The 26,023-nt window shown below is 39.5% G+C and overlaps 1 protein-coding gene across 3 annotated transcripts in view; it reads right to left on the bottom strand.

The window, feature by feature from the left end:
• Nucleotides 1-26,023, bottom strand: part of LDB2 (LIM domain binding 2) — a 346,526-nt gene that overhangs the window by 32,726 nt on the left and 287,777 nt on the right. For all 3 annotated transcript variants that reach the window (XM_066573253.1, XM_066573254.1, XM_066573255.1), the window contains exons 4-5: nt 17,238-17,360; nt 15,148-15,231 (exon numbers count right to left, since the gene is read on the bottom strand). In XM_066573253.1, the coding sequence (XP_066429350.1) occupies nt 15,148-15,231; nt 17,238-17,360 (207 nt within the window). The remainder of the gene's footprint in view (nt 1-15,147; nt 15,232-17,237; nt 17,361-26,023) is intronic.

Raw genomic sequence — 26,023 nt, 5'->3', positions numbered from 1 at the left:
CTGCATTTCTGAACCAAAGCAGCAAATCACATTAGAGATCACATATAGTTTCTAAAAATGTATGCAGTTTTTAACAATACATGCTTTTTTATATGTTTTTTCAGAAATGCACCAAAATGTGAACAGAGCCTAAGGTAGTAATTACAGAGGCAAATGCGATATCTGGCAGAGAAAAACGGACTAAATATTGTACTTGTAAACTTATGATTTTGTGTTGCGTTTTGTGAAAAAAAAAATCACATAGAGCAAAAGGCACAGCAATGGAATCGCAAACTTCAAAAATCAGTTAATTTGGTATCTGAGTGCATTCTTCTTTAATGGCCGCCCTAGGTTCGTTGACTGTTGCTGTGTTTTTGGCGTAAGTTTTATCTCTTAAGTTTCCCCATAAAAAGAGTCTAGTCTGATGTGTGGTCTAGTAAACACTGGGGGTCAGAGGCGTAACTTGAAGCTCTTGGGCCCCCAATGCAAAACCTGTAACGGGGCCCCCAACTATAATGCTTTATTCATAGTACTGGGCTCCCTATATGGAGAAGAGGGGCATTATGGCCCCCCTAAGGCTCCTGGCCCCGGTTGAAAATGCATCCCCTGCATCCTCTATAGTTACGCCCCTGCCGGGGGTTATTCTACTGGACCTCTTCGTCCAGTCCATTGGTTTCCGTAGATTCCCATCAAGGCAGACCCTTACATCATTTTGGTAGTGTAAGCGTGCTCCATAAAGCTCCTCATCCTCTTGGATGCATGGGAGGACAGATTGCTGCAGCACGTTCAAGTAACCGGCACCAGTTACAGTAGAGTCAAAAAAGAATGGTTTAATGAATCCCTTCGTTGATAAGTCACACTGTGACTCCTGCTGTGCTCCATAATATGAGGATTCTCAGGTCCCCAGTAGGTGCAATTGTGGCCCTTAATTCATTTTCTTGGAAACTGTGCATCCTCGGCACATCCTGCCAAGAAGCCCTCACAGAACGGCGCTCTGCGGTCTGGATCACCCTCATCGAAATCGGGACTATTCCTGGAATGTAACTTTCTCAATAACACTGTTTCAAAATTCGATAGACACTTGATTTTGAAATTCCCGTCTTACGACTCAATTGCCACATGGATTTTCTTGGACTTTGGAGATACATTTCATCAACCTTTCTTGTTCTGTGGGGCTCTTCGATGTCGTCAGTCTACCGGAACGTTTCTAGTGGACATTCTGAATAGTTCCATCTGCTGCAAACTTATCGCTAATTCTAATCAGAGTAAGTCGTGTAGGTGGATTTATTTGAAGGTCTGTTCGAAACTGTCTTTGCACTTCCACTACGTTTTCAACCTTCCAGTAGCCCTTTGGGATAAATTTCCTTTGTTCAGCGCTTAGTCCGGCTTCACCCATTACTTCAAATTGATTGAAATTAATACTGTAAAGTAGTGAAAATTAAGTGGGGAGATAAAACAAAACTGGTGCCCATAGCAACCCATCAGGGGTGTTATCTGATTGTTTGCTATGTGTAACTATGCCAGTTTTCCTTTGCACCAGTTTTGATTTATCTCCTTCAGTGAGTTATTAAGCTTTTAAAGTATATATATATATATATTATTGGGACACCCTGTAGCTAGTTAAAATATATAGAAAGTAAAAGCAGGCTTTAACTTGTACTTTTATAGCAGTCTCCCCATTGGAAGTGAATTGGAGTTCTGGAAAGAGTATAGCACAGCCAGCTACATTGTTTCCATATGTTCTGAAATACAAGAAGATGTGAGAGATGGAACGGAATCGAGGGATGGGGGGCAATTTTCGAGATAACATGTAATAACCTGCAATATACAACTTTATATGCATAATGTCCACCTGACAGATACATAATGTGCAACGTCCCTTTATGCAGGACTGACGGCACTTTAAGTTGTTTAGCAGATACTATTTTTTTTTTAGTAAAAATGCAAAGAATATATTGCCTTTGAAAACAATTGTATCAGTTGTTCATCAGTATACCTGCTAGTGTTACAAAACGTTGGTGTAAGCATGACCATATATGAGAATGATCCCTTTCCTGCATTTATACTGACTTGTATAGAGGTACAATAAAACCAATATGATACGATAAACACATGGGTGACAACTAGAGATGAGCGAGCATACTCGCTAAGGGCAATTACTCGAGCGAGCTTTGTCCTTAGCGAGTACATGCCCGCTCGGAAGAAAAGATTCGGGTGCCGGCGGCGGGTGAGCGGTGAGTTGCGGGGGTGAGCAGGGGGGAGCGGGGGGGAGAGAGAGAGATCTCCCCTCCGTTCCCCCCTGCTCTCCCCTGCTGCTCCCCGCTCACCCGCGCCGGCACCCAAATCTTTTCTTCCGAGCGGGCAGGTATTCACTAAGGACAATGCTCGCTCGAGTAATTGTACCTAGTATCCAGTGACAACACCTTTGGCAGCACAATTGATGGCTGTATTAGTTGTCAACAAGCTTTCCCATTCCTCATAACTAAAAAGTAGCTAATGGGCAACAGAGGACGACTCCAGGATTTTGTTATTAGCATTTTCTTGTCCCACGGTTATAGGAACGTATACTGGATGTCAGTCCCAAATGTATATTTTATTCAAATGTATTGGGGCTTTTTCACACGGGAAGCTATGCACACAAAAATCATGCATGTAGAAAAACACATGGCTATTAGAACCAATGGTTTCCTATGAGAATGTCAGATAAAGAAATCTGAACGTTTCTATAGGAAACCATTGGTTCTAATAGTTGTGTGTTTTTTAAGTGTGTAGCTCCCTGTGTGAAAGAGCCCTTAATGTATGATGCTACATTTTTGATTTTCTTTCAATGTAATTGCCATTAATACAACATAATATACATAACGATAGACAGATAATGTTACAGGCAATGTGTGAAATGAGTCACTGTATAGAATGCCTGTGCAATCTATGGAATACCATAAATCGGATGCTAAAGTATGAAATGATGAATATTGCACACATTTCCTAGGCATTCTATGCAATGCCAAAAGGTGAACTAGCAAAATATAAAATACTCCTGCCTGCCACAGACTGGGGCCCCACACCCCCTGTGTCCACCCCTCTTTTTCTTTTCCTTACACCAAAAGATATGATTCCACCCTTTGCACCATCAACCCCAATCATCTTCTTCCAGTGCCCCACCATCAACTTCCCATCGTCTTCCAATATCCCATAATTTAGCCCTCAACCTCCTCCGAGGTGCACTACTACAATCCCGCAGTCACCACTGACAGAGCCCAGCCCTACTATCTCGCTCCTCCACTACCCTCACACTAACAGACAGTCCAGACTCCAGAGATGAGCTCTCAGTCTGTCAGCATGGTGTTGCCTGTGCATGCTGTTGGGACGCAGGTCCTCTTCTGCTCCCCTCACTCAGTGCTTTATGCACTGCCGCCCATTTGCCAACACAGGGACCTGTGTCTCTGGCGATGCTGTGTCTGGTGCCGGGGCGCTTTAGGACAGGAGTCAGGACCCACACAGCCCCTCCCCCGGCCACCACTCTTTAAAAATCTGACTTAGTCAGAAAGAGAGAGACAGAGGAGGGCGCAGAGGACTCAGAGACGCCAGCACTGAGCGTCGCTAGCTCAATACTGCTTTGTTCTCTTGTTTTTCCGATAAGAAAGTCGTGTACTTTAGTTTTGTATTTCTTGCTGCATTTTTATTTACAGCTTTTTTTTTTTTCCAACAAAGGTCTTTTCATGCTTTTCATGACTGTCTTTTCATACTCTGTCTAAATAGTACTTGTCGTTCTATATAATGCCTAGAGAAAGTATACAGCATATTTATGTGTTACAGGCAAAGTGTGCAATGCAGGAAATGTATAGAATAATGTCAGAATGAAACGACATTATTTTACACTTTGCCTGTAATAGATAGATATGAGATCGATAAATATGTAGATAGATAGATAAGAGATAGATAGATAGATATGAGACAGACAGATAGATAGATAGATAGATAGATAGATAGATAGATAGATAGATATGAGATCGATAGATAGATAGATAGATAGATATGAGATACATAGATATGTAGATAAATAGATGTGCGATAGCTAGCTAAATAGATAGTGAGATAGATATGAGATAGATAGATATGTAGACAGATGAGAGATAGCTATGTAGATAGATAGATAGATGTGAGATAGATATGTAGATAGATGTGAGATAGATAGATATGTATATAGATGTGAGATAGATATATAGATAGATAGATATGTAGACAGATGTGAGATAGATATATAGATAGATAGATAGATATGTAGACAGATGTGAGATAGATATATAGATAGATAGATAGATATGTAGACAGATGTGAGATAGATATATAGATAGATAGATATGTAGACAGATGTGAGATAGATATATAGATAGATATGTAGACAGATGTGAGATAGATATATAGATAGATATGTAGACAGATGTGAGATAGATATATAGATAGATAGATAGATATGTAGACAGATGTGAGATAGATATATAGATAGCTATGTAGACAGATGTGAGATAGATATGTAGATAGATAGATATGTATATAGATGTGAGATAGATATATAGATAGATAGATAGATAGATAGATAGATAGATAGATAGATGTGAGATAGATATGTAGACAGATGTGAGATAGATAGATATTAATATAGATGTGAGATAGATATATAGATAGATAGATATGTAGACAGATGTGAGATAGATAGATATTAATATAGATGTGAGATAGATATATAGATAGATAGATATGTAGACAGATGTGAGATAGATAGATATTAATATAGATGTGAGATAGATATATAGATAGATAGATATGTAGACAGATGTGAGATAGATAGATAGATATGTATATAGATGTGATATAGATATATAGATAGATAGATATGTAGACAGATGTGAGATAGATAGATATGTATAAAGATGTGAGATAGATATATAGATAGATAGATAGATATGTAGACAGATGTGAGATAGATAGATATGTATATAGATATGAGATAGATATATAGATAGATAGATATGTAGACAGATGTGAGATAGATATATAGATAAATAGATATGTAGATAGATGTGAGATAGATATGTATATAGATGTGAGATAGATATATAGATAGATATGTAGACAGATGTGAGATAGATAGATATTAATATAGATGTGAGATAGATATGTAGATAGATGTGAGATAGATATGTATATAGATGTGAGATAGATATATAGATAGATATGTAGACAGATGTGAGATAGATAGATATTAATATAGATGTGAGATAGATATGTAGATAGATGTGAGATAGATATGTATATAGATGTGAGATAGATATATAGATAGATATGTAGACAGATGTGAGATAGATAGATATTAATATAGATGTGAGATAGATATGTAGATAGATGTGAGATAGATATGTATATAGATGTGAGATAGATATATAGATAGATATGTAGACAGATGTGAGATAGATAGATATTAATATAGATGTGAGATAGATATGTAGATAGATGTGAGATAGATATGTATATAGATGTGAGATAGATATATAGATAGATATGTAGACAGATGTGAGATAGATAGATATTAATATAGATGTGAGATAGATATGTAGATAGATGTGAGATAGATATGTATATAGATGTGAGATAGATATATAGATAGATATGTAGACAGATGTGAGATAGATAGATATTAATATAGATGTGAGATAGATATGTAGATAGATGTGAGATAGATATGTATATAGATGTGAGATAGATATATAGATAGATATGTAGACAGATGTGAGATAGATAGATATTAATATAGATGTGAGATAGATATGTAGATAGATAGATATGTAGACAGACACATGAGAGATAGCTATGTAGATAGATATGAAGATAGATATGTAGATAGACAGATGTGAGATAGATATGTAGCTAGATAGATAGATAGATGTGAGATAGATATGTAGACAGATGTGAGATAGATATGTAGACAGATGTGAGATAGATAGATATGTATATAGATGTGAGATAGATATATAGATAGATAGATATGTAGACAGATGTGAGATAGATATATAGATAGATATGTAGACAGATGTGAGATAGATAGATATAAATATAGATGTGAGATAGATATGTAGATAGATAGATATGTAGACAGATGTGAGATAGATAGATATGTATATAGATGTGGGATAGATATGTAGATAGATGTGAGATAGATATGTAGATAGATATGTAGACAGATGTGAGATAGATAGATATGTATATAGATGTGAGATAGATATATAGATAGATAGATATGTAGACAGATGTGAGATAGATAGATATGTATATAGATGTGAGATAGATATATAGATAAATAGATATGTAGACAGATGTGAGATAGATATGTAGATAGATAGATATGTATATAGATATTGTTCTTGCTAGGATCTGTTCCCGCAGACCATGGAGCGGTTGTGCAGCCAACTGTTAGCGGTGTTTTTCACATAACCAGTTCTATTTTTAGCCTGAATTGTAGGAAGTGTGCGGCATTCATAGATGGGACAGAAGCGGAGAGCCCTGCTGCATGCTAACGTGCCAGCCTGAGAGATAGCTTGGCCTATAGCCAGCAAATTACAGGGGAAAATGGAAATAAGAAAGCCGCATCCACAGTGATGCTGACAATATTCTGGGTTGGTTCTTTATGTGCTGATAAAGGATAAGAGATTATAATGCTGATTATAATGAGATGATCTGAGATTCACTATATATATATAATGTTGAAAAACCTTTTTTTAACAAATATTTCCAATTTTAGTATATATTGAGGGTTATTCAAAAACAAGGAGTAGATTTGGGGATTTAATTACAAACAAACTACAATAGACAGGTCCACAATCCGCACATCACTGAAAGAGGAAGGTTCAAGGTTTTTTTATGACATACCAGTGAGTTCCATTTTCTGCCACATGCCTGGATGTCTCCTGTACAGTTTTATGACCCCTGAGGTGCTTAGCCATAAGTAGCCATTCAGCAAATTGCCTGTGCAAACTAACTTTGCTTGTGACGAGGCGGCTGTTTTTGGAATTCACGTTGCACTTGAACAATTGATTCACACTTAGCAAATTCCAGCGCACAAAACAATTTCTTCTGGGGTGTTGCCATATTTTTATAAACAAGAAGCGGCGCTGCGATGTGGCAGAAAATGGAACCTATTAGTATGTCATAAAAAACCTTGAACCTTCCTTTTTTCAGCGTTGTATGTATTGTGGACCCGTCTTTTGCAGTTTGTTTTTGCTCCTTGTTTTTGAACAACCCTGTATATAAATGAAACAAAAAAGTAATGATAGAATCAATGCTGGCAGGGTGATTTTAATATAGATACAACACAAAGCTGATGGCAACTTTTTGCCTTTCTTTCGAATCTCCCTTAAGAAAAATGTTTTTAAAAATAATATCTTAGGACTTATTTACACTAGTGTATATCGGCTGGCGTTTTCACATCTGGCCAATATATATGTTACCTTCTGAGCCTTGTCCCCTTCCCTCCCCCTCACCGGCTCTCTGCCTCTCTCCTCCCCTTTGGCTTTTTGCAATGGGAGTGGGTGGGTCGGGGGAGGAGCTAAGCTCCAGTCCCCTTCCCGCCCCTTGTCCGCAGCCAGCAATAGGAGTGGGCGTGACAGATCAGAACTTAGCCCCGCCGATCCCGCCCATTCCCATTGCAAACCCTGGAGTGGAGGAGAGAGGCAGAGAGCCAGTAAAGGGGAGGGAAGGGGGCAACTGCTCAGATGGAAGTGTATATTGCCTGGCCATGAAAACGCCGGCTGATATACGCTCATGTACATAAGCCCTAAGGCCTTATTTACACGGACAAATTTCAATAGGGCACAACTCTGATCCAATATCACACGGACATCCTGTTCCTGTGCTCTCCATTGTATGGTAGTCCGCCCATGTACATTTGCTTTTCTTGGCCAAGAATTGGACAAAAATATGACAAGCTGAATTTTTTTTTTTACTCTGACCTTCCATCCAAGTAAAAAAAAGCCCATATGCATACACCTATTCGAAAGAAATAGCTGACATTTCTATCCAATTTTCAGACCAATTTTTTGGTTTGAAATCGAACGGAAATATAGTCCACATGCATGTATCCTTAGTGATGTTATTTTAACCCATTTTTAATTCATTCTTTGGAAGGTATGGAGGAGGAGGGCCAGGAGCAAAATATTTTTTCCTAACTGAAATGGAAAAATGTTGGGTCTCATGAAGCCCTCTGGTGAAAACTACATGTTTATCAGCAAAATGTTAGATTCCTGCAGTACAAAATTATGGGTTGTATATATCCACCGTGTAGGCTGCAATCCACATAGGTATCTCCGTGTTCCTGGGTCATTCAGAAAGGCAGAAAATATAACTCCAGGGAATAAAAATCTATTTCCTGGTATATAGTTTGATTTTCCTCTTCATGTGTTTTCTAGTTCTGCTGAAAATCAGATTCCACCTTTAGAAATATCTCTAATTAAATACATTACAGGTGGGAGTTTTGCCTCATTAAACAGAAGTGTTTCTCATCATCCACATACATGAGGTGTGGGGTTCATTTCATTTATTGGTGGATTTTAGTGTTGGCTTAAACTTAATTGCAAACAATATAACAGCAGCCTACGTTATTATGCCCCCCCCCCCATTACTCTTGAGATTATATTAAAAATCGTTCTCAAACATAAACTTTTCAATGTAATCTGTGAGGATATGTGAAGCGTTAGGTGTCATGCACATGACTGTAGGAAGAATTGATACTCCGAATAGATGCACTTGTGAGCTACCATGTCGTTCTGTATTTTTGACTACTTTTTGTGGATCAATAGCTAAAACAGTCGACAGATCACAATTGCTATCCTGGCAGGACTCTAAAGCGACCATCTGTTGGGTTAACTGACTCTAAATGTACATAAATGACTTTTTATTTTTTGATATGGTTATATTCTAGTAAAAACAAAAGTAATGACGGATTGAGTTAGGGTTGGTCTGGCCCATCGGAGTAGAGAGTCTTCCATTCGAACTAGTATCTGATAATAAAATAATAACAGGTCCCAAAGGTCCAGGAGACATCAGCTCCATCTGGAGCTGCCCTTGCAGGTAATCGTGCCACTAGGGTCCATTTCTTATAGGTGATTCACAAATATCCTGTTAGGCCTTGTTGGTGATATGCAATATGTGTACATTGGTAAAGGTTATGATGTAATTACAGTAAGAATCACCTTGTTACTCAGCTCCAGTGATGTATCCTGGCAAGTATCCACAGCTTGAGCCAACACCTCCTACTCTGCTACTGTGGCTGTGGCTCTCCTCCACTACTGGTGGCCTACTCGAGGAGCAATCAACATGTCATGTCTTGTCTGCTGATTGAGGTCAATTACTTTCCCTGGCTTTCATCCTTTGCGATGTTGACCTTGATCTTCATAGCTGATTGGGCCCGATCCTGACCTAGGCCTTGATTGTGGATATCATTCCTCCCTAGTCCTTGGGGTTGTTTGCCCACTATCTGTTATTCTACTTGTAACTTTGACCATTTTGTCTTTTGGCCTGTTGCACCCTGATCACACTTCTGGTGACAAACTTTTAGTTCTGTTTCTGACTACACTACTACTACATGAGCGGTACTGCCACTAATTGGTATTATACTGAGAATCCAACCAGAAAAGTTCATATATCCTTGGAGGGGTGAAGGGGAAAGAGCAGGGAGATTCCTTAGATGCCACACCCCAATCCAGCCTCTGCCAAACGAAGGCGATTATCGAGAATCTGAATGACTATCATTCAGTCTAAATGCATATATGGCCGGCAGACCAGAATGATCCCCTGATTGCTCCACCTATATTCACTGGCAATGACCATTCCTGTGTAAAAGCACAGGAACGATCATCCCTGGGACAGCCTGTCGGGCATCTGCACCCAACAAGTCGTTCTGTGAAAAACACCCTAATTGTGGCTTAGAGAATCGAGATCTCCAGTAAACAACGTTTCACATTTCCTTTGGTAGACCAAGAGACCCCATTCCAACATTAGTTTGGTTTCCTGCTTTATCTAATCATCTTGAGTTAAACATATTTGCTAGACCTTGTTTTTAAGGAGCCAAGCCACTTATTAATATTGTTGGCCACTCTTGGGCATTGTCTTTTCTTTCTTTTCCTTGCCAAGTATACATGTTCAGTAATGACCTCTGATAAAAGTCATTAATAAGCATATAGCTATGTGATACTCTACCATCCTCCATCACTCTGTTGTTCTTGTCCTTACATGTGGGAATGGCATATTGAGAATATTTTACATTTGCTGTTGATATGGAAAGTTATTAATATTTCATAATGATGGACAAGTAGTTATAACATTAGCATTGCATTATGTAAGTTATTACAGTTAGGTCTATATGACTTATCAGCTAATAGTGCTTAATGGAATGAATCATCTCCACTTTGTAGACTCTGCCACAATTACGTTATTATTATTTAATCGACTGAGCGGGACATATAGCACTAATTTAGCGTGCACTTTTCACCTACTTTTCACATCATTTTATAGTAGCAGGCTCTTTCACATTCTAGCAACCTAAAACTATACAGGAGTAGAGATGAGCGAACATACTCGTTTCATGTAATTACTTGATCGAGCACCGCGATTTTCGAGTACTTCCGTACTCGGGTGCAAAGATTCGGGGGGCGCCCGGGGGCAGGGGGAGGCGTGGTGGGGGGGGGGTAGCAGCGGGGAACAGGGGGGAGCCCTCTCTCTCTCCCTCTCCCCCCCACTCCCTGCTGCAACCCCCCACTCACCCACGGCGCCCCCCGAATCTTTTGGCCCGAGTACGGAAGTACTTGAAAATCGCGGCACTCGGATGAAAAAGGGGCGTGGCCGAGTAGGTTCGCTCATCTCTATACAGGAGTCAAAACACAGTTTCTTGACCCCCTTTCAATACTATAGTTCTTCAGTTGAACTTAATTGGATGACAACTGGAATATAAGAGGGGTTGTACATAAACTATAGGTACAGCCATTGTTTTAGTACCGTATAGAAATGATGCGATTGATTTAACATTAAAGGGAACGTTAAAAGGCTCAAATGTGAGGGAACGGGGAGCCGGAGGAGCATTGTTTCATACTCAGCGAGGCCCCCATTCCAGCGCTGTCCCCGTAACGTTGTAGCACGCCCATATCGTGACTCTTTACAGCCGGCTGTGTATGCTTCCTCTCCCATTCTTCTCTATGGCAATGTGCATGTAAGGGGGGTCCCCTTAAGTTTGTTGCACACTACTGTTCAGACTATCATAATGATGCGTTTGTAGAGGTGATGAAAATACTGTACAACTATGCATAAGATGTTTGGTTGCCACCAAGTGGTTCTTCCAGGTAGTATTTCATCTATTCTTCTGTGATTTGCCTAAGGGTAGGGGACGTGGCTGGGTCCCAGAAGCTCCAGGCATCCTGGTTGCAGATCAGATGAGCACAGACCAGCATTGTGTAAAGAGGGCCTGTTCTACCTCCGGCTAATAAGAGCACATACCATTGCAGTATCTACCGGGCCTGCTGCTTTTGAGACAGCATATCCTGTATGAGGTACTTGCCAAGATATATCTGAAGTTTGAAGTTTTTGCAACGCAGACTAAAGGGCCATTAAAGCAAAGTATTGTCAGCAAGCGACGCTAACACAGGACTTAAGAAACAGCCATGTTGATCCCTGAAGGACTTTGATTATATTCTTTATTACAACTGTTTCTTGTTGCAATAAACAGTTCAAGTTGCTGCATCAAAATCGGAGTCATATCCTCCTATATTCATTGGACGGATAAGAACATTTGCAGCTGCACTATTCATTCACTTGCTGTTTAGTGCTGGTTTTTAGCCAGCATATAAATAATCATCAGGCAGTTCAAAATTCATTCTATTTGAATGGAAATTGTTCAGTCTTTTGAGCGGTTTGCTTACTTGAGGGGAGTAAAGAATGTACTCATTGTGTATGCATACAAAATGAGTACACTATTTGCTCTGCCTGGAATCCTGCTGGCCAGATAATCCCTCGCATAAACACATGCCCACGATGAGCAAACAACTAGTTCTACTTCTACTAAAGTTTACTTTAGCTAATTAAGGAAATTGAGATGATTTCAAGCCATATCTGTTTGTGTCATTTTATGCAAAAAAGTCAACAATTCATTCAGTTGTTCTGCCGTTTAAGCGATTATTATCGCGTGTAAATGAGCCTTTAGTCGTACTATCACTGAACTTATCTGTACATGCTTAGCAGAACTGAATAGAATTAGAAATACAAAAAGATAGAAGACCGGTGACAGAAAAAGGTCACAGGGTCCATCTAGTCTACCCTTATTTTGTTTGTTTTTTGTTTATTGAGGAATTCAGATACTTCCAGTGAAGAGAACGTGCAATAAGACTGTTCCCATATGGAAAAGGTAACAGAAAACAATCATTGGCACTCAAGGTTTTGGAATGAAACTCATGAGACTTGGTGCAAAAATCAAACTTTGACCGAGCATATAAATGTCAAGCGCACTGTTAGCTACCATATGTCATAACTACACAAAATACACACGTTATAAAATGAAATCACTTTGCCAGGACTGTAACATTGATGGGTTATCCTTAGAATAGGCCATCAATATCTGTTTGAGGTCTAACACCCTTAATAAAGGGGTTGCTATGCTCCTGCAAGCCCTCATTATTGCTCTTGTTTAATACTAAAATTATGTTCCCTGATATAGAAAGTGGACCTATGGGTCCACGAGATCGCTAATGCTTAACCCCCTGTTGCTCTTGGGGATAAAGTTATTTAACCCTTTCCAATCCACTGTCTGACGTCTGAAGACATTCTGATTGAAGGCTGTACAGCTCCGATGTCAGAAGACGTCCGACAGGGTATTCTTACTGTATATTATTGACCGCTCTGTTGTCGGGGGCTTCTCCAACATGTCGCATACCGCAGTACTGGCTCTAGCCAGCAGATGGTGCCATTGTATAATGGCAAAAAGAGGAAATCCCTAGGAAACACTGAATCCAAATTTGGATTGCAAAGGGTTAACCCCTTTCTCCTGCAGCCAGTTTTGGACTTTCTGGTCAGACCCCTATAAGTATAGTGGCAGTTTTTCCAATCTTGATGAAAATTTACAAAATCTTTTTCTTAATGGACCAATTCAGTCCTGAAGTAACTTTGAGAGGCTCATACATGGGAAACCCCCATAAATCATCCCATTTAGAAAATGCACCCCTCTGAGTTTTCAAAACGAAATTTACAAAATCTGTTAACTTTTAAGGTGTTTGACAGGAACTAAAGCAAAGTGGAGGATACATTTTCGATTTTAATCATTTTTTCCTGTAACACAACCGAAGTTAGCAGATAAGCAAAACTCAGTATGTATCACCCCAGATCTGCTGTTTTTATAAATAGTCCACATGTCTTTTTGGAAAACTGGTGCTTTTCAGAATTTTTTTTTCTGGGCGGGGGGTGGAGTTTGCTTGTGAAAATGTTTTTTGTTACATTTTTCTTTTTACAACATTTGTTGAAGATGCAATTGTTCGATTACTTTTAGATAATACACTGTGCTACATATGTAGTGTAGGGCATTATCTGACATTGTCAGTTCATCATTGGCTGACCCGAAGGTCATGGTCTGACCTCTAGTTGCCATGGCAATTATCAGCTCAGTGGGATCTCATTGCAGAAGTGCCGATAGGGTAAAAGTGGGAGCGCTCTCCAAACCCTCTGTATAGGTACGGGACCCCCAATGGCATCTAAATGGTTAGATCACCAGGATCGGAGCTAAGCTCTATCTGGCGATTTCAGTAGGACTGTGAGTTACAGCCATGATCCCACTCTGATCACTGGGGGCTCAGATAGTAATCAGTGCCATACATGCACAGCGAGATGCGGGAACTACTAGCCCATTGCGCTGTGCATGTATACCGTGTGTCATAGAGTAGTTAAAGGGAACCTGTCATCAACCATATGCACTATAAACCAAGTTATGGTGCATTTAGTTGACGAGGAGTCCAATGACCCTCTATTCATACTCACCCAATTCTATGTTCCTATAGTGCCCCCAGCAAAGTCTTCACAAGCACACCAGCTTGACTCTTGTCAGAAGGCTGGTGTGTGCGCTGACTTCACCGGGGACACCGTAGGAACATAGGACTGGGTGGGTGTGAATAGAGGGTCCTTGGACTCCTATTCAACAAAACTATAAGCACCATAACCTAGTTTTGGGTCCTTATGGTTGATGGCAGGTTCCCTTTAAATAGCTTTACCCGTAAGTGCAATAGTGGGTGGAGCAATAGAGATCCTGTGAGCCCATAGGTCTGCTCTCCACACCAGGGATTAGTTTATGGTGCTTATAGTTGATGACAGGTTCCCTTTAATATGTACGGCCATTTATACACACTTTCTAAGTATAGGCCTGCGTCTTCAGGCGTTGGGGTGCTATTACTCATGCGCTAGCAGCCACACGCAATTTAGCGCTTATTGCCAGGCTTCAACTATCTGCAAAATGAGAGTTGTAGCGACAAGCGTTGGTGCTCGTGTAATAGCATGGCAAAGGCCCACAAGTCACAGGCGGATATAAGAAATGATCAATGATCGCAGCTTGGACAAACTGCTGTTAGAGGTTTAAGCAATTGTTTCCAACTGGAGTATTTTTTTTTTTTAGATGAACTACGACTGATGCCCTAAATTGCTGTAAATTAATCAAATTTATTAATTAAGATATTCAGCTGACGTGCTGAGGTGAAACATCAATGAGCAAATCATTCTGCACGCAGTAAGAGGCAAATGGCATTGCAATTAGCGAATTACCAAAAATGAATTGAGTCTTTCACATACATAGTAGATAAAGGAAACGTTCACAGCTGCCATAATTAGCCTTATGTTCATACAAATCCTGAACTAGTATAGCGTATGACACAGTGACAGGTGAAGTATATGTACTTCTCTTGGAATTACCCTGCATACGTGTGCATTTATATGTCTGAAATAGTCACATTAGATTGTAACCTTAGTGGGTCAGTGATTCATTACAGTCAGTGTACAGCGCTGCAGAATATGTTGGTGCTACATGAACAACAGAGTATTAAGAAAATACCAACACAACAAATTCCACTCACACAATAGAGATTTCTTGTTACTTACCCTGAGGTAGTTGAGGGTGAAGTTGGTTAGACCCATCCTAGTTATATTTTTGGAGAGTTGCTCTAGCACCTGCGGGTCTGGTGCCTGTAGACATACAAGATAAGGATTACAATTAGAGATGAGTGAACATTTGAAAAGTTCGGATCGGCTTGTTTGACGAATGTTTGCAAAAAGTTTGGTTCGAATTTGTTTGAACTGAACGAAAAGTTCACTAAAACCCCTGAAACTGTGTTTATAACAGTCTAAGAGCTGTAAAAGTCCTGTATAATACTCTGAGAGGGTTGTACAAGGCTTTTATGGCCCTTACACAGTGTTATACACCCATGTCCAGGACTAGTGTTGAGCAAACTGAACCAGCAGAACTCCGCTTCGGGTAGAACTTTGCTAAAAACTCGATTCGGGTCTGTGCCAAACTGAACTTTTAGCAAAGTTCAACCCAAAACAGGGTCCTACTAGTTTGGTTCACTCAACACTAATCACAATATTATTAAATTAAAGGGATTGTGCTAAGGTGACCCACCCTGCATATATGCCCTATTAGGGGATATGAATATCATAGAGTTGGATCCCAACTCTGGGTCCAGAATTCAGAGCTGCTCAGTAAGAGCGGCTCCCATCCTGGCCACTTATTATAGGAAGGCCATTCATATAAATGGCTGTCTTATAATATTACGTTTCCCCTGCTGTTCCCAACTGTTTGTTGGGGGGTGCCAAGAGTGGAACTTGGGGCGATCATTCTCAAAGACATTGTGCATCTTGGCACAACTCCTTAAACCAATTATAACATATATAGTCCAGTATCTTATCACATTATTGACCTGAGAAGAAGCAAAATAATATAAAATACATGTAATATAGAGGCATTCAATTGACTGTGTAATTATGTACCTAAAAAGAAATTAATATTCCTTTCAGTTCATTAAAGATTCTCAATTAATTGTACTTTACATTACATTTCATCATTCCATATTCAGAGGTTTGGCTTTGACAGTACAACATGTGGTCCATGGGTATTGAGGCCAACGCAGGGTTCCAATTGCCTCTATGTCTGGGGAAGGGATAGCAAAATGTGCCCCTAATATACTCACTTTGACAGCTGTCTACCTGTACTGCCACAGTGTGCCGGCCGCAACACTACTGCGGTAAGACAACCTCAACGTGGAAGCTGATCTGGGCTGAGGTTACGACGTTAGCCCTGCCCATGTGACCTCAACATCGGCGAATGTGCTCTGTCTTTCCATGCTAGGCTTCCATGTGTAATCTGTGGGGCTTGATTGGTCGGTGGGGAGGTGGTTTCCCAGGCTGGCCAATCAACCATTATTGTAGTATATATACTGGCCCCTCCTTTCAGAGGGCACTGATTATTCTTCTTAACAGTAAAGTTCTGCTGGTCCACATCCCCTGGGTGCCATCCTTGACTCAGATAACTCCGGGATGTTAATACATTTTTTTGGTGGAAGAACATTAAAAGTCATTGCAATTTATTGCAGGACTGACTTCACTGGAAGTTTCAACGTGTAGATCCGCGGCAAATTGCGGCATGCCACGATTTTTATTATACGAATTCGCAATGGACTTCCGCTTGTGGACAGCGGGCTGCATTTTCCATAAGCATCCTATGGAAAGCATTTCATGCATGATTCGTGTGTTGAATATCGCCGCGGATCACGCAATATAAAATACCCCATGGATCGGCGGCCTTAGGCAGGGTTTTCGCATATTAGTATGTCAGAGCACATTTGGCAGCATGCTTTATTTTCATGCGCATTCGCGCAGGAAAAGAACACATCCTGAACACATTAAACTATGCGGGCATTCCAATGGCTGAGAACATCGATGGGTGTCTTTTTGCATACGCAACTAATACTTGTATATGAATATATTAATCAAATACAAATGCGCAGAACAGACCCTTTTTTTTCCAATTTGTTCCATCTTCGTCTCTGCAATTACATCTGTTTAGTTTCGTATCGTGTTCTGCGTTGTTGATGAAAAAACCGGAACAAATACACATGTGACAATAAGCCTTTAGCAACTTTAGCATCCTTAATTATAGCATCCCCTAATTGTGAATTTAATGAGGCACTTACATGCATGGCTAGTATGCTGCGAGGTACTAATTCTCTGTATTGTCTAATGGTAAAGTGCCATGTCTTGATTCTCATGAGATCATCAAATGTGAACTCCAGGATGAGGCGGCCTTCAGTGCATACCTAGAGGAGGAGAGACAAAGGGGAGATTTACTTCAGTCTGCGCCAGGTGCTGGCAAGAAGAGGTAACAATATTGTTTGGCTGTTATAAGGCCTTTTCTTGGCAAACCTGGCTATGTACAGCGCATAAATAAATGGTCCGTGCCAATGTTACATATTAAACTCTTCCGGAATTCATTTCAGTTTCTTCCTATAGCTAGGGGAAAAGTTCTATGTATAAATATGTTGTACATTGAACACCTCTTGATGATCGCTGCGTCACTATATCAAACCACCAGGCCCCCCCCCCCCCAATCATATATAGAGGCACACACATATGCATGCCAGTTTTGTTTTTTTTTTACAACATTCAGTATTTTCCATAAATACAAATAACTTACAAAGAAAACTTTCACATATTGGTTAACCCCTTAGTGACCAAGTTTTTTTTTTTGTTTTTTTTTCCATTTTCGTTTTTTCCTCTCCCCTTTTAAAACATTGTTGAGCCCGCATTGGTACCATTTTGGAATACATACGACTTTTTTTAATCGCTTTTAGTGCATTTTTTCTTGGAGAAGGGTAACCAAAAAAGTGTATTTCTGGCTTTTTTTTTCAATTTTCCGGATCACTGAGCGGGGTAAATAATGCATTGCTTTGATAGATCGGACACAGCAATACCAAATACGTATTTTTGCTTTATTATTTAGATTATTTTATTATAAGTATGGCAAAAGGTTTTTTTTTTTAACTTTTATTACTTTTTTTTTTTAATAATTAGTAAAACTTTATTGTTCTTATTTTTCCTTTTGTTTTTTTTAGTTCCCGTAGGGGAACACAACTTGTGATGTTTTGATCACTCCTGCAGTATGATGTAATGCCATAGCATTACATCATGCTGCAATCTGACAGGCAGTCTATCAAGCCACCCCACGGGGATGGCTTGATAGGCATTCTGCCATAACAGCCCAGCGGTCTTTCAGCAGGCCCCCGGCAGGCTTGACACTTGCATGGCTCCCTGCGATCTCATCGTCTGGGGTTGTACGGGACCCCCGAACATCATTTGGGGATTTAAAGGCTTAACAGTCACACTGAGCTATGTGGCTCCTTGGAGCTGTTGCCTGCAGGTGTCAGCTTTAATAAACAGCCGGCACTCGCAGTGTATGGAGGAAGCTAGCTGCACGGTCTCTCTCCATACATGTCCTGCAACAGCAGGACGTAAAAACAAATAGGGCGATCACTAAGGGGTTAAAGTGGTTGTCTCACAAAAATATTGTTTAGAGTTAAATCTGGCCCATAATTATAAACATTTTTTGTATTTACACATTTTAAAAACATGTTTGTATCCCCTGATATTCTAGGACTGATATTAGAATGGCGCCACCTGCTGTCTCTATTCTGTGTCCACCTTACTAATTGTTCCACCTGCCAGTCTTTCTTCTCTCCTCTTCCACTGCAAGGAAGCAAGACTGAGTAGGTGTGTCCATGAAACATTTACCGAGGTGCAATGAACCCAGAAAGGCTCTGCAATAGAAACATCAGGTGGCGCTATTCTAATATTATCCTGATTGTGTGAGGCTAAAAACATCTCTTTTAATAAGTGTAAATGCTAAAAATATTAAAGTGTTTATAATTATGGGCTGGATTTAACTATGAATACCATTTTTCATTAATCTTTAAACTATGCATAATAGAAATAACCAGAGATTACAATCACAATTGTGCAGGAAATATTTAAATGGTTACTGACTTGTCAAACAACTTGTAGTTATGCGACAGCCAATGTGATAACTTGCAAAAGTGTAAATCACTTTATTTACCTAGATAATTTTGTGCGGTTAAATTACTCTACGGTGTTGGCCACTAGGGGTCTCCCTTCCTTCAAATTTGCTGTCCACTGCCTGTTGTCATGTGAAGTCCATCTCTAGTAACCAGTGTCAGACTGGAGTGCCCAGGGCCCACCAGTAAAATTCATTTTGTACAGCTACATGCAAATATTACCTTATCCCTGTTCCCAAATTCCTCACCGCTGCATTCTCTGTGTACTTGAATAGAAAGGTGGCTGTGTTTTCACAGAAGTATATAATGTAGCAGACAGGAATAGGTAGACTTCCATTCACATAATATGTGCAGACCCTGTATGCAGCTCATGTTTATGAGGAGGGTGGTGGGCTGGGGCCCACTCTGGCTCAGGACTCACCAGGGGATTCACCTGTTCCTCTGTGGACCAAAGACACCGAGACGGAGAACAGAAATTGGAGGGAGGTGCTGTCTCATACTGCCTATAGAAATCTATGGAGAAGGGTGGAGGAGGGACACAGAAGCAGAGACTCACACTAATGTGCTGCTGCAGATATAAGCAAGTGATGTACTGTTACAGCTACTGGAATCACTTCTACACTTCTCAGTATTGTTTTAGAAATGTTTCTCCATGCTGCTATTATGTCTCTGTGCGTGTTACAGAGAGTTAGAGAGCAGAATCTGCTCTTTTCTCTGTGTACAGTATATGGAGCCATCATAGCAGCAGTTCCCACCCCCCAATTCAGAGAGAACTGCCAACTAGATATACAGCCTGCAGAGGAGAAAACTGGTGATAAATATAGAATACAAGGATGGCCAGAAATAGTGTTATTCTTCATGTACACACATGGCAGCTTCATCTGTAAATGCATCTGAAAGGTGTGGTATGCTTTAATTCCCTGTAAATTGATGTAACAGTTATTGGTCTCAGTAACAAGCTATAAACTACTGGAATTACAATGAAGTGCAACGAGTCAACCATAAGCATATGAAGGAAAGTTCTAAACAATAATTAACTGTAAAGCAAAGTGCAGAGTGTAATGTGCGTTCCACTATGGCTTCATCAGGAGTATTCTTATTATTATGTTTGTGTCTTTTCAAGATTAATTAAGAAGTCTGCTTTCTTTTAACTGATTATTAGGACTCTGTGTTCTTTGTACAGCAGATTGTTTGTATTTTTCCTGCATTGTCTTCTTATTAGTATTAAAGGCAACAGCCAGTCGGACAGCAGTCTGAATGCATAGTCTGAATGTGATGAGTGTGGTGTGCTGTTAAACAGTATGTAGCAGTCTAGCAAAGTAGCGGATCACAGTAAGATCTGTACTAGTGCCCACCTTCTAATAGTCTGTAGTTGTCAGCATTGTGGAAAAAGTTTCAAGGAACACTTGATCATGGAGATAAATACACTTTTCCACCTTTTGGTGCTATTCAAGGCATGCCCAATAATAAATAGACCACAGCCAAAGCCCAGTATATGCACAAGCTCATAGAACCAGAGTCACGCATAAAAATGCCTGCAACCAAAGCCATTTATACATCATTTATACTCAAGATAAGGCATGTGAGGCATATGCCCACCCAATGAGCTGGTATATGAGCTTTGAACTGTAAAGTGCTGCGCAAAAATGTTGGCGCTATAAAAGTAAAGATGATGATTATTATATGTCCGTTCACCCAGACAACCAGATTCAGTCACTCTATGACATTGAGACCCTCGATCAGACAAGTAAGACATGGCACTTGTACTCTCATCCAGATATATAGGGTCAGGTACAATTTCAATTTGAAGATACCATCAGTCACTTTCAACTTTCAACAGAAATCATGGCATGTGACTGGAACCATACTAAGTGGAAGAATAAAGTTCCACAATTCTATCTAAAGCGGCCTGTACTCCCAGATGTACCACCCAACCCCCATGTGCTGCAAAATTGGTCACAACACCCCATCACTTTGCACATTTGGCTATGCCATGTAAGGCTGGTTTCCCATATGCTGAGCCGTCTGGCTTTTTTCCATGCAACGCTAGATGGAAACTGATGCCAGAACTGATGCCATGGCTTTCTATGGAGCAGTTCATTGTATTCAGCACATCAGTTTGGATGCCAAGATGCCTTCCAGAACTGGGCAGAAAAACATTGCATGCAACGCTTCTCTGTCCAGCAATGGACGCCGAACTGGTGCAAAATGTGCACCAAAATAGTATCAGTTATGTTCGGCTCTGGCATGAAACAACTGGTTGGATGCAATTCATGGCTGGGAACCCAGCCTAACACAGCGCCTACGAAGATCCCAACAGTGTTGCTCTAAATATCAGCAAAAGGTTAATTTTCCTAAATATTTTTGGCAATTGTAGGAGTTGATTGAAAGAACATCAGGACATTGAAGACATGTGACAATCATGTAGCATTATGTACACTGACTTCACATTGTCTAGCTGGTATGTTAGCAAGAAGTGACTGGCTCCAAAATACCTTCACATTGGATTGTCATCTGCTGGACCATTGGGGCCTATTATTATATATTGTGCTCTACCAGGCTAGTCCGACCCTGGGTTCTTAAATTAGCAATGGCCGCAAAATACTATCACACATCTACATGTCCTCTATGTCTTTATAATACTGCTGTTCTCCTGTGCCACAGAAGATCTTTAGGACTCCTATGGTCACTGAGACCTGCATGCCAGTGCAACATCTGCACCATTTATAGCTATGCTATTTATTCCATGTCACTAACTTCATTTTAAAAAACACCCGAAATACCCGTATTGCAGTTGTTTTTGCATTAAGCTGACACTTCCCCTTTTGTATAAAAATGGTCAGCACTACCCAATGGAAATATATCCCAATAGAAATGTATAGGTGCACGTTAAACCATGGCTGCAACATACAGTAGAACCAGAAACCAAAAATTGCAACAGCACGCAAAATACATTTTGTAGATCACTTGTGCCCAGAAACCCCTTTAATGAGCAGGCAATTTTTTTTGTTTTTATACTTTTACGTTTGAAGAGCAGTAACATTTTGTATTTTTTCATCAACGTAGCCAATATGAGGCGTAGTTTTATGCTGGGCAAGTTGTATGTTTTAATGGTGCCACTTTGGGGTACATCTAATGTATTGTTAAGCTTTTATTCATATTTGGGGGGATGCAAAAAAACAAAAATTCTGACTTTTTTTAAATTAGTTTTTCCATTACAGCGTGCACCATGCAGTAAAAATGAAATGTTACCTTTATTCTGTGGGTCAATACAATTACAGCGATCAAATTTATATAGTTTTTATTAATGTGTTACTCCTTTTCCACAATAAAAACACTTAAAAAAATAAATAATTGTATTTGCATCGTCGCTCTCCAAGACCCAGAACAGTTTTATTTTTCCACCCCCATAGCTGTGTGAGGCATTGATTTTTGCAGGATGAGTTGTAGTTTCCATTAGTAACATTTTGGTGTAAATGCAACTTTTTAATCATTTTTATTGTGTTTTTCTGCATGACAAATAATAAACAAAAAGCAGCAATTTCTTTAGTTTTTTTTTTTTACAGAGCCTACCATTTGGTCTTGCCAATACAATTATGGCAATATCAAATCTTTTATTTTGTATTACTTTGGCCCAATAAAAAGCATGTTTATATAAACAAAATGTATTTGCATCGCCCCTTTCTACAACCCATTTATTTTTTTCACCAAATGAGCTGTAGGAGGCCTTGTTTATTGAGAGGTGAGCTGTAGTTTCCATTTGTACCATTTTAGGCTACAAGTGACTTTTTGATTGCTTGTTATTGCTTCTTTGGGAGGTGGATGAACGAAAAATAGCAATTCTGGCATTGTTTTTCTTTTTTCTTTTTTTTTACACTGTCTACCACGTGGAATAACTGGCAAAATATTTCTATAGTACGGGTCATTACAAGCGTAGCGATATGTAATATGTTTTTTTTTCATAATAATGCGGGTTTGTTGAAAATATTTTTTTTCTTTTTTTTTTTCAATTTAACTTTGTTTAACTTTTTTGACACATATTTTTTGCCCTTCAAGGGGGCTTGAAAATGCGGTTGTTTGATCGTTGGTATGTTACACTGTACTACTTATATAGTGCAGTGTAGTGTACATTTTCAACCTTAATCAGGCTTTCTGTTGCCATGGGAACCCATTGGTACCCCATTGGTGCTGATAGATGACAGGGAGGCCCCCTCCCCCTGTAACCAGCTTACATGCAGAGTTCGCTATTGATCTCAGCATGTAAGAGGTTAAACAGTTGGGACCAGAGGTCTATTTGCTTCTAGCCATTAGAGCAGGAGCCCAACTGCCAGTAGACAGTCAAGCCCTATTTTTTCCAACAAGGCACCCCTATGGAGGGATCAGATTAGGTTCCCATATTTTTATGACAACCTAGCCTAAAGCCTTTAAGTGACCACCATAAAAACACGTATAGCTGGTCAATAAAAGTCTACATTTTTCTTTCATCCAAATATCTATCTTTAGTAGTGATCTCAGAATTTAGTTATTTGCCTAAATAAACCCATATTTATCACAAACTACCTTTTTCTGTTCTTTTCCAAAAAATTGACAATTTGGGTGGTGTATGAAAATGAATGAGCGGTAGTGTAAGGATGGAGGCGTATAGCACAGGATCCACCATTGACAATAGATGATGGGGACAGCTCACCCCCTAGCTATACATGGCACAGAGCACGCCCAACACTCACCCATAAAAGTCAATGAGTCACTTTCTGAATGCAAGGAGGTGGTCCTCATAATCATGTATAAAAATAGCATAAAAATCATACAGGCTGATAAAGCAAACGAGATAAAAGCCTATAATTCATTCTAGATTTTAATTAGTAAAAAGCATCCTTCTAAGGCTTACCACCTATTTATTATAAGACCCCATGTTTTAAATAACCTGCCAAAACCCATAAAGTGATTCCAGTAAATCCTTTCCAAGCTCTACCCTTTTCATGTAGATCTCCAGAATCACAGAGCTTATTAGAAAAACCCATTCACACAGATTTTAGCTTGATTTGTTTCTAATACAACGCAGGCACAATAAAAGATAAGATGAAGATGTAAGGAGCAGTAAAGATTCAGGGTAATGACTTATGCATTCAACCAGCAATATTCAATTTCTGAACTGTTTCCTTACTTTTTTTCAGTACCTTGTAGTTTATTGAGCAAGAAGACAAGATAAATATTTATGAGCCAAGAATATTTGTTTGTACCATAAAAGCAGACCACCGGCTGCTATGGGGTCTTTGGAGAGAGGAGACCCAATTCTAATTGGCCACTTGTCCCCTTTGCTAGTGGGTGAAGAATCCTGTGCAGGATTTGAGGTGGGGAATTGTCCCAAAAGTCATGTAATGAGTGTGAAGAGTGAAACAAATGCCCTGGATGGCAGAACGTGACCCCATGATCTTTGCTATGTCTGCAGTTGCCCTAAGTAATAAATACACACCATAGACATAACATATGTGCAATCTGTGCAGCTGCACTAGAGTACAATAGTGAAGGGAACCTTAAAAATAGTTAGCACCTTCTTACTGTTTATTGGCGTGCATGTAAAGGTAGGGTCACACATAGAGGCTGCAATGGAGGCAAACCCAAAAGTCAATGCAGTTTACAAATTAATTGAGTGTTAGCTGATTGTTGATTTAGACCCATTACCATGAACAGAGCTCGTTCTGCAGGAAAAGGAAATTACAGTTTTGAACAAGCAGCGCTCGTTCTACTTCAGACGGCTGTAGCTCCAGTTTTATCAGTGCGACCACCATGCTTCTGATGTAATCTTAATGCCTATAATCTTTTGTGTCCATAGCACTGATAGAACTGGAGATACAGCAGTCAGAATGAAGTTGGGTCGGGAATACTGAATTTACAGCTGTCATGTCTATGTGCAGAGGGATGACAATGAGGGGCGAGAAGACAAAACAGAAAAAACTGTGATTCGCCATCTGTCTCCCTGTCTCTGTGATGGGGTAACATTAATTTTGTTCATGTTAGCACCTCTCGCCCTTTATCAATCAGAGAACATGTTTGCTCTCTGATAGTCACACTTGGGGGTTCTTTTTTTTCTCCCAGAAAAGGAATAAAAGGATGAGCACTTGTTCACCTAATCACTTCTCTGTGCCATTTAACCAAACAGATGCCGCAGTCATTGTGCATCTAAACGTTTTTACAGAAAAGGGGTTTTAAAAAGTTTTTTCCCCTTCACGTAATGCATTAAATATTGAAAAAAATACAAATTATTGGTATCATCACATCCTTCGCAACTTGTACAGGAAAATATTACAGTATTTATTCTGCATGGTAAATTCCTTTAAGAAAAAGCCAAAATTGCCTCTTTTTTTTAAATCTGGCTTCCCCAAAATAGCAATAAAAAGTAATCAAAAAGTCGAATAAACTTCAAAACAGTACCAATAGTACCAACTATAAGTCATCCTACAAAAATTACAAGCCTATATAGATGAAAAAAATAAAAATGCTCTCAGCTTGGAATGTGGTGCCCCCCAAAGTTTTTTTTCCTGTAAAATAAAAAGTGTTTATTTTGTACAAAAGTAGTAAAACATAATAAAACCTCTGTAAATTTGGTGTTGTCATAATCATAACGGCCCATGGAGTGGAGTTAACATAATATTTATACCACATGGTGAATGCCATGAAAATAGGTCCCAAAAAGCAATGGTGAAATAGATTTTTTTCCCATTACCCGCAGCAAAAAAATTAATAAAAGTTATTTAATACATTATATGTACCCGAAATTGGTAACTATAAAATCTAGTACTCATCCTGCAAAATACAAGATCTCATACAGCTATATAGATGAAAAAATAAAAAAGTAATGACTGCTGGAACACAAAACAGGAAATGATTTACTGGTTCTTAAGGCTAAATTT

Source organism: Eleutherodactylus coqui, chromosome 7 (assembly GCF_035609145.1).
Source record: "Eleutherodactylus coqui strain aEleCoq1 chromosome 7, aEleCoq1.hap1, whole genome shotgun sequence".
NCBI lineage: Eukaryota > Metazoa > Chordata > Amphibia > Anura > Eleutherodactylidae > Eleutherodactylus > Eleutherodactylus coqui.
Note: the sequence above shows the minus strand (reverse complement) of the source record. Positions and strands in the feature narration are given on the sequence as shown.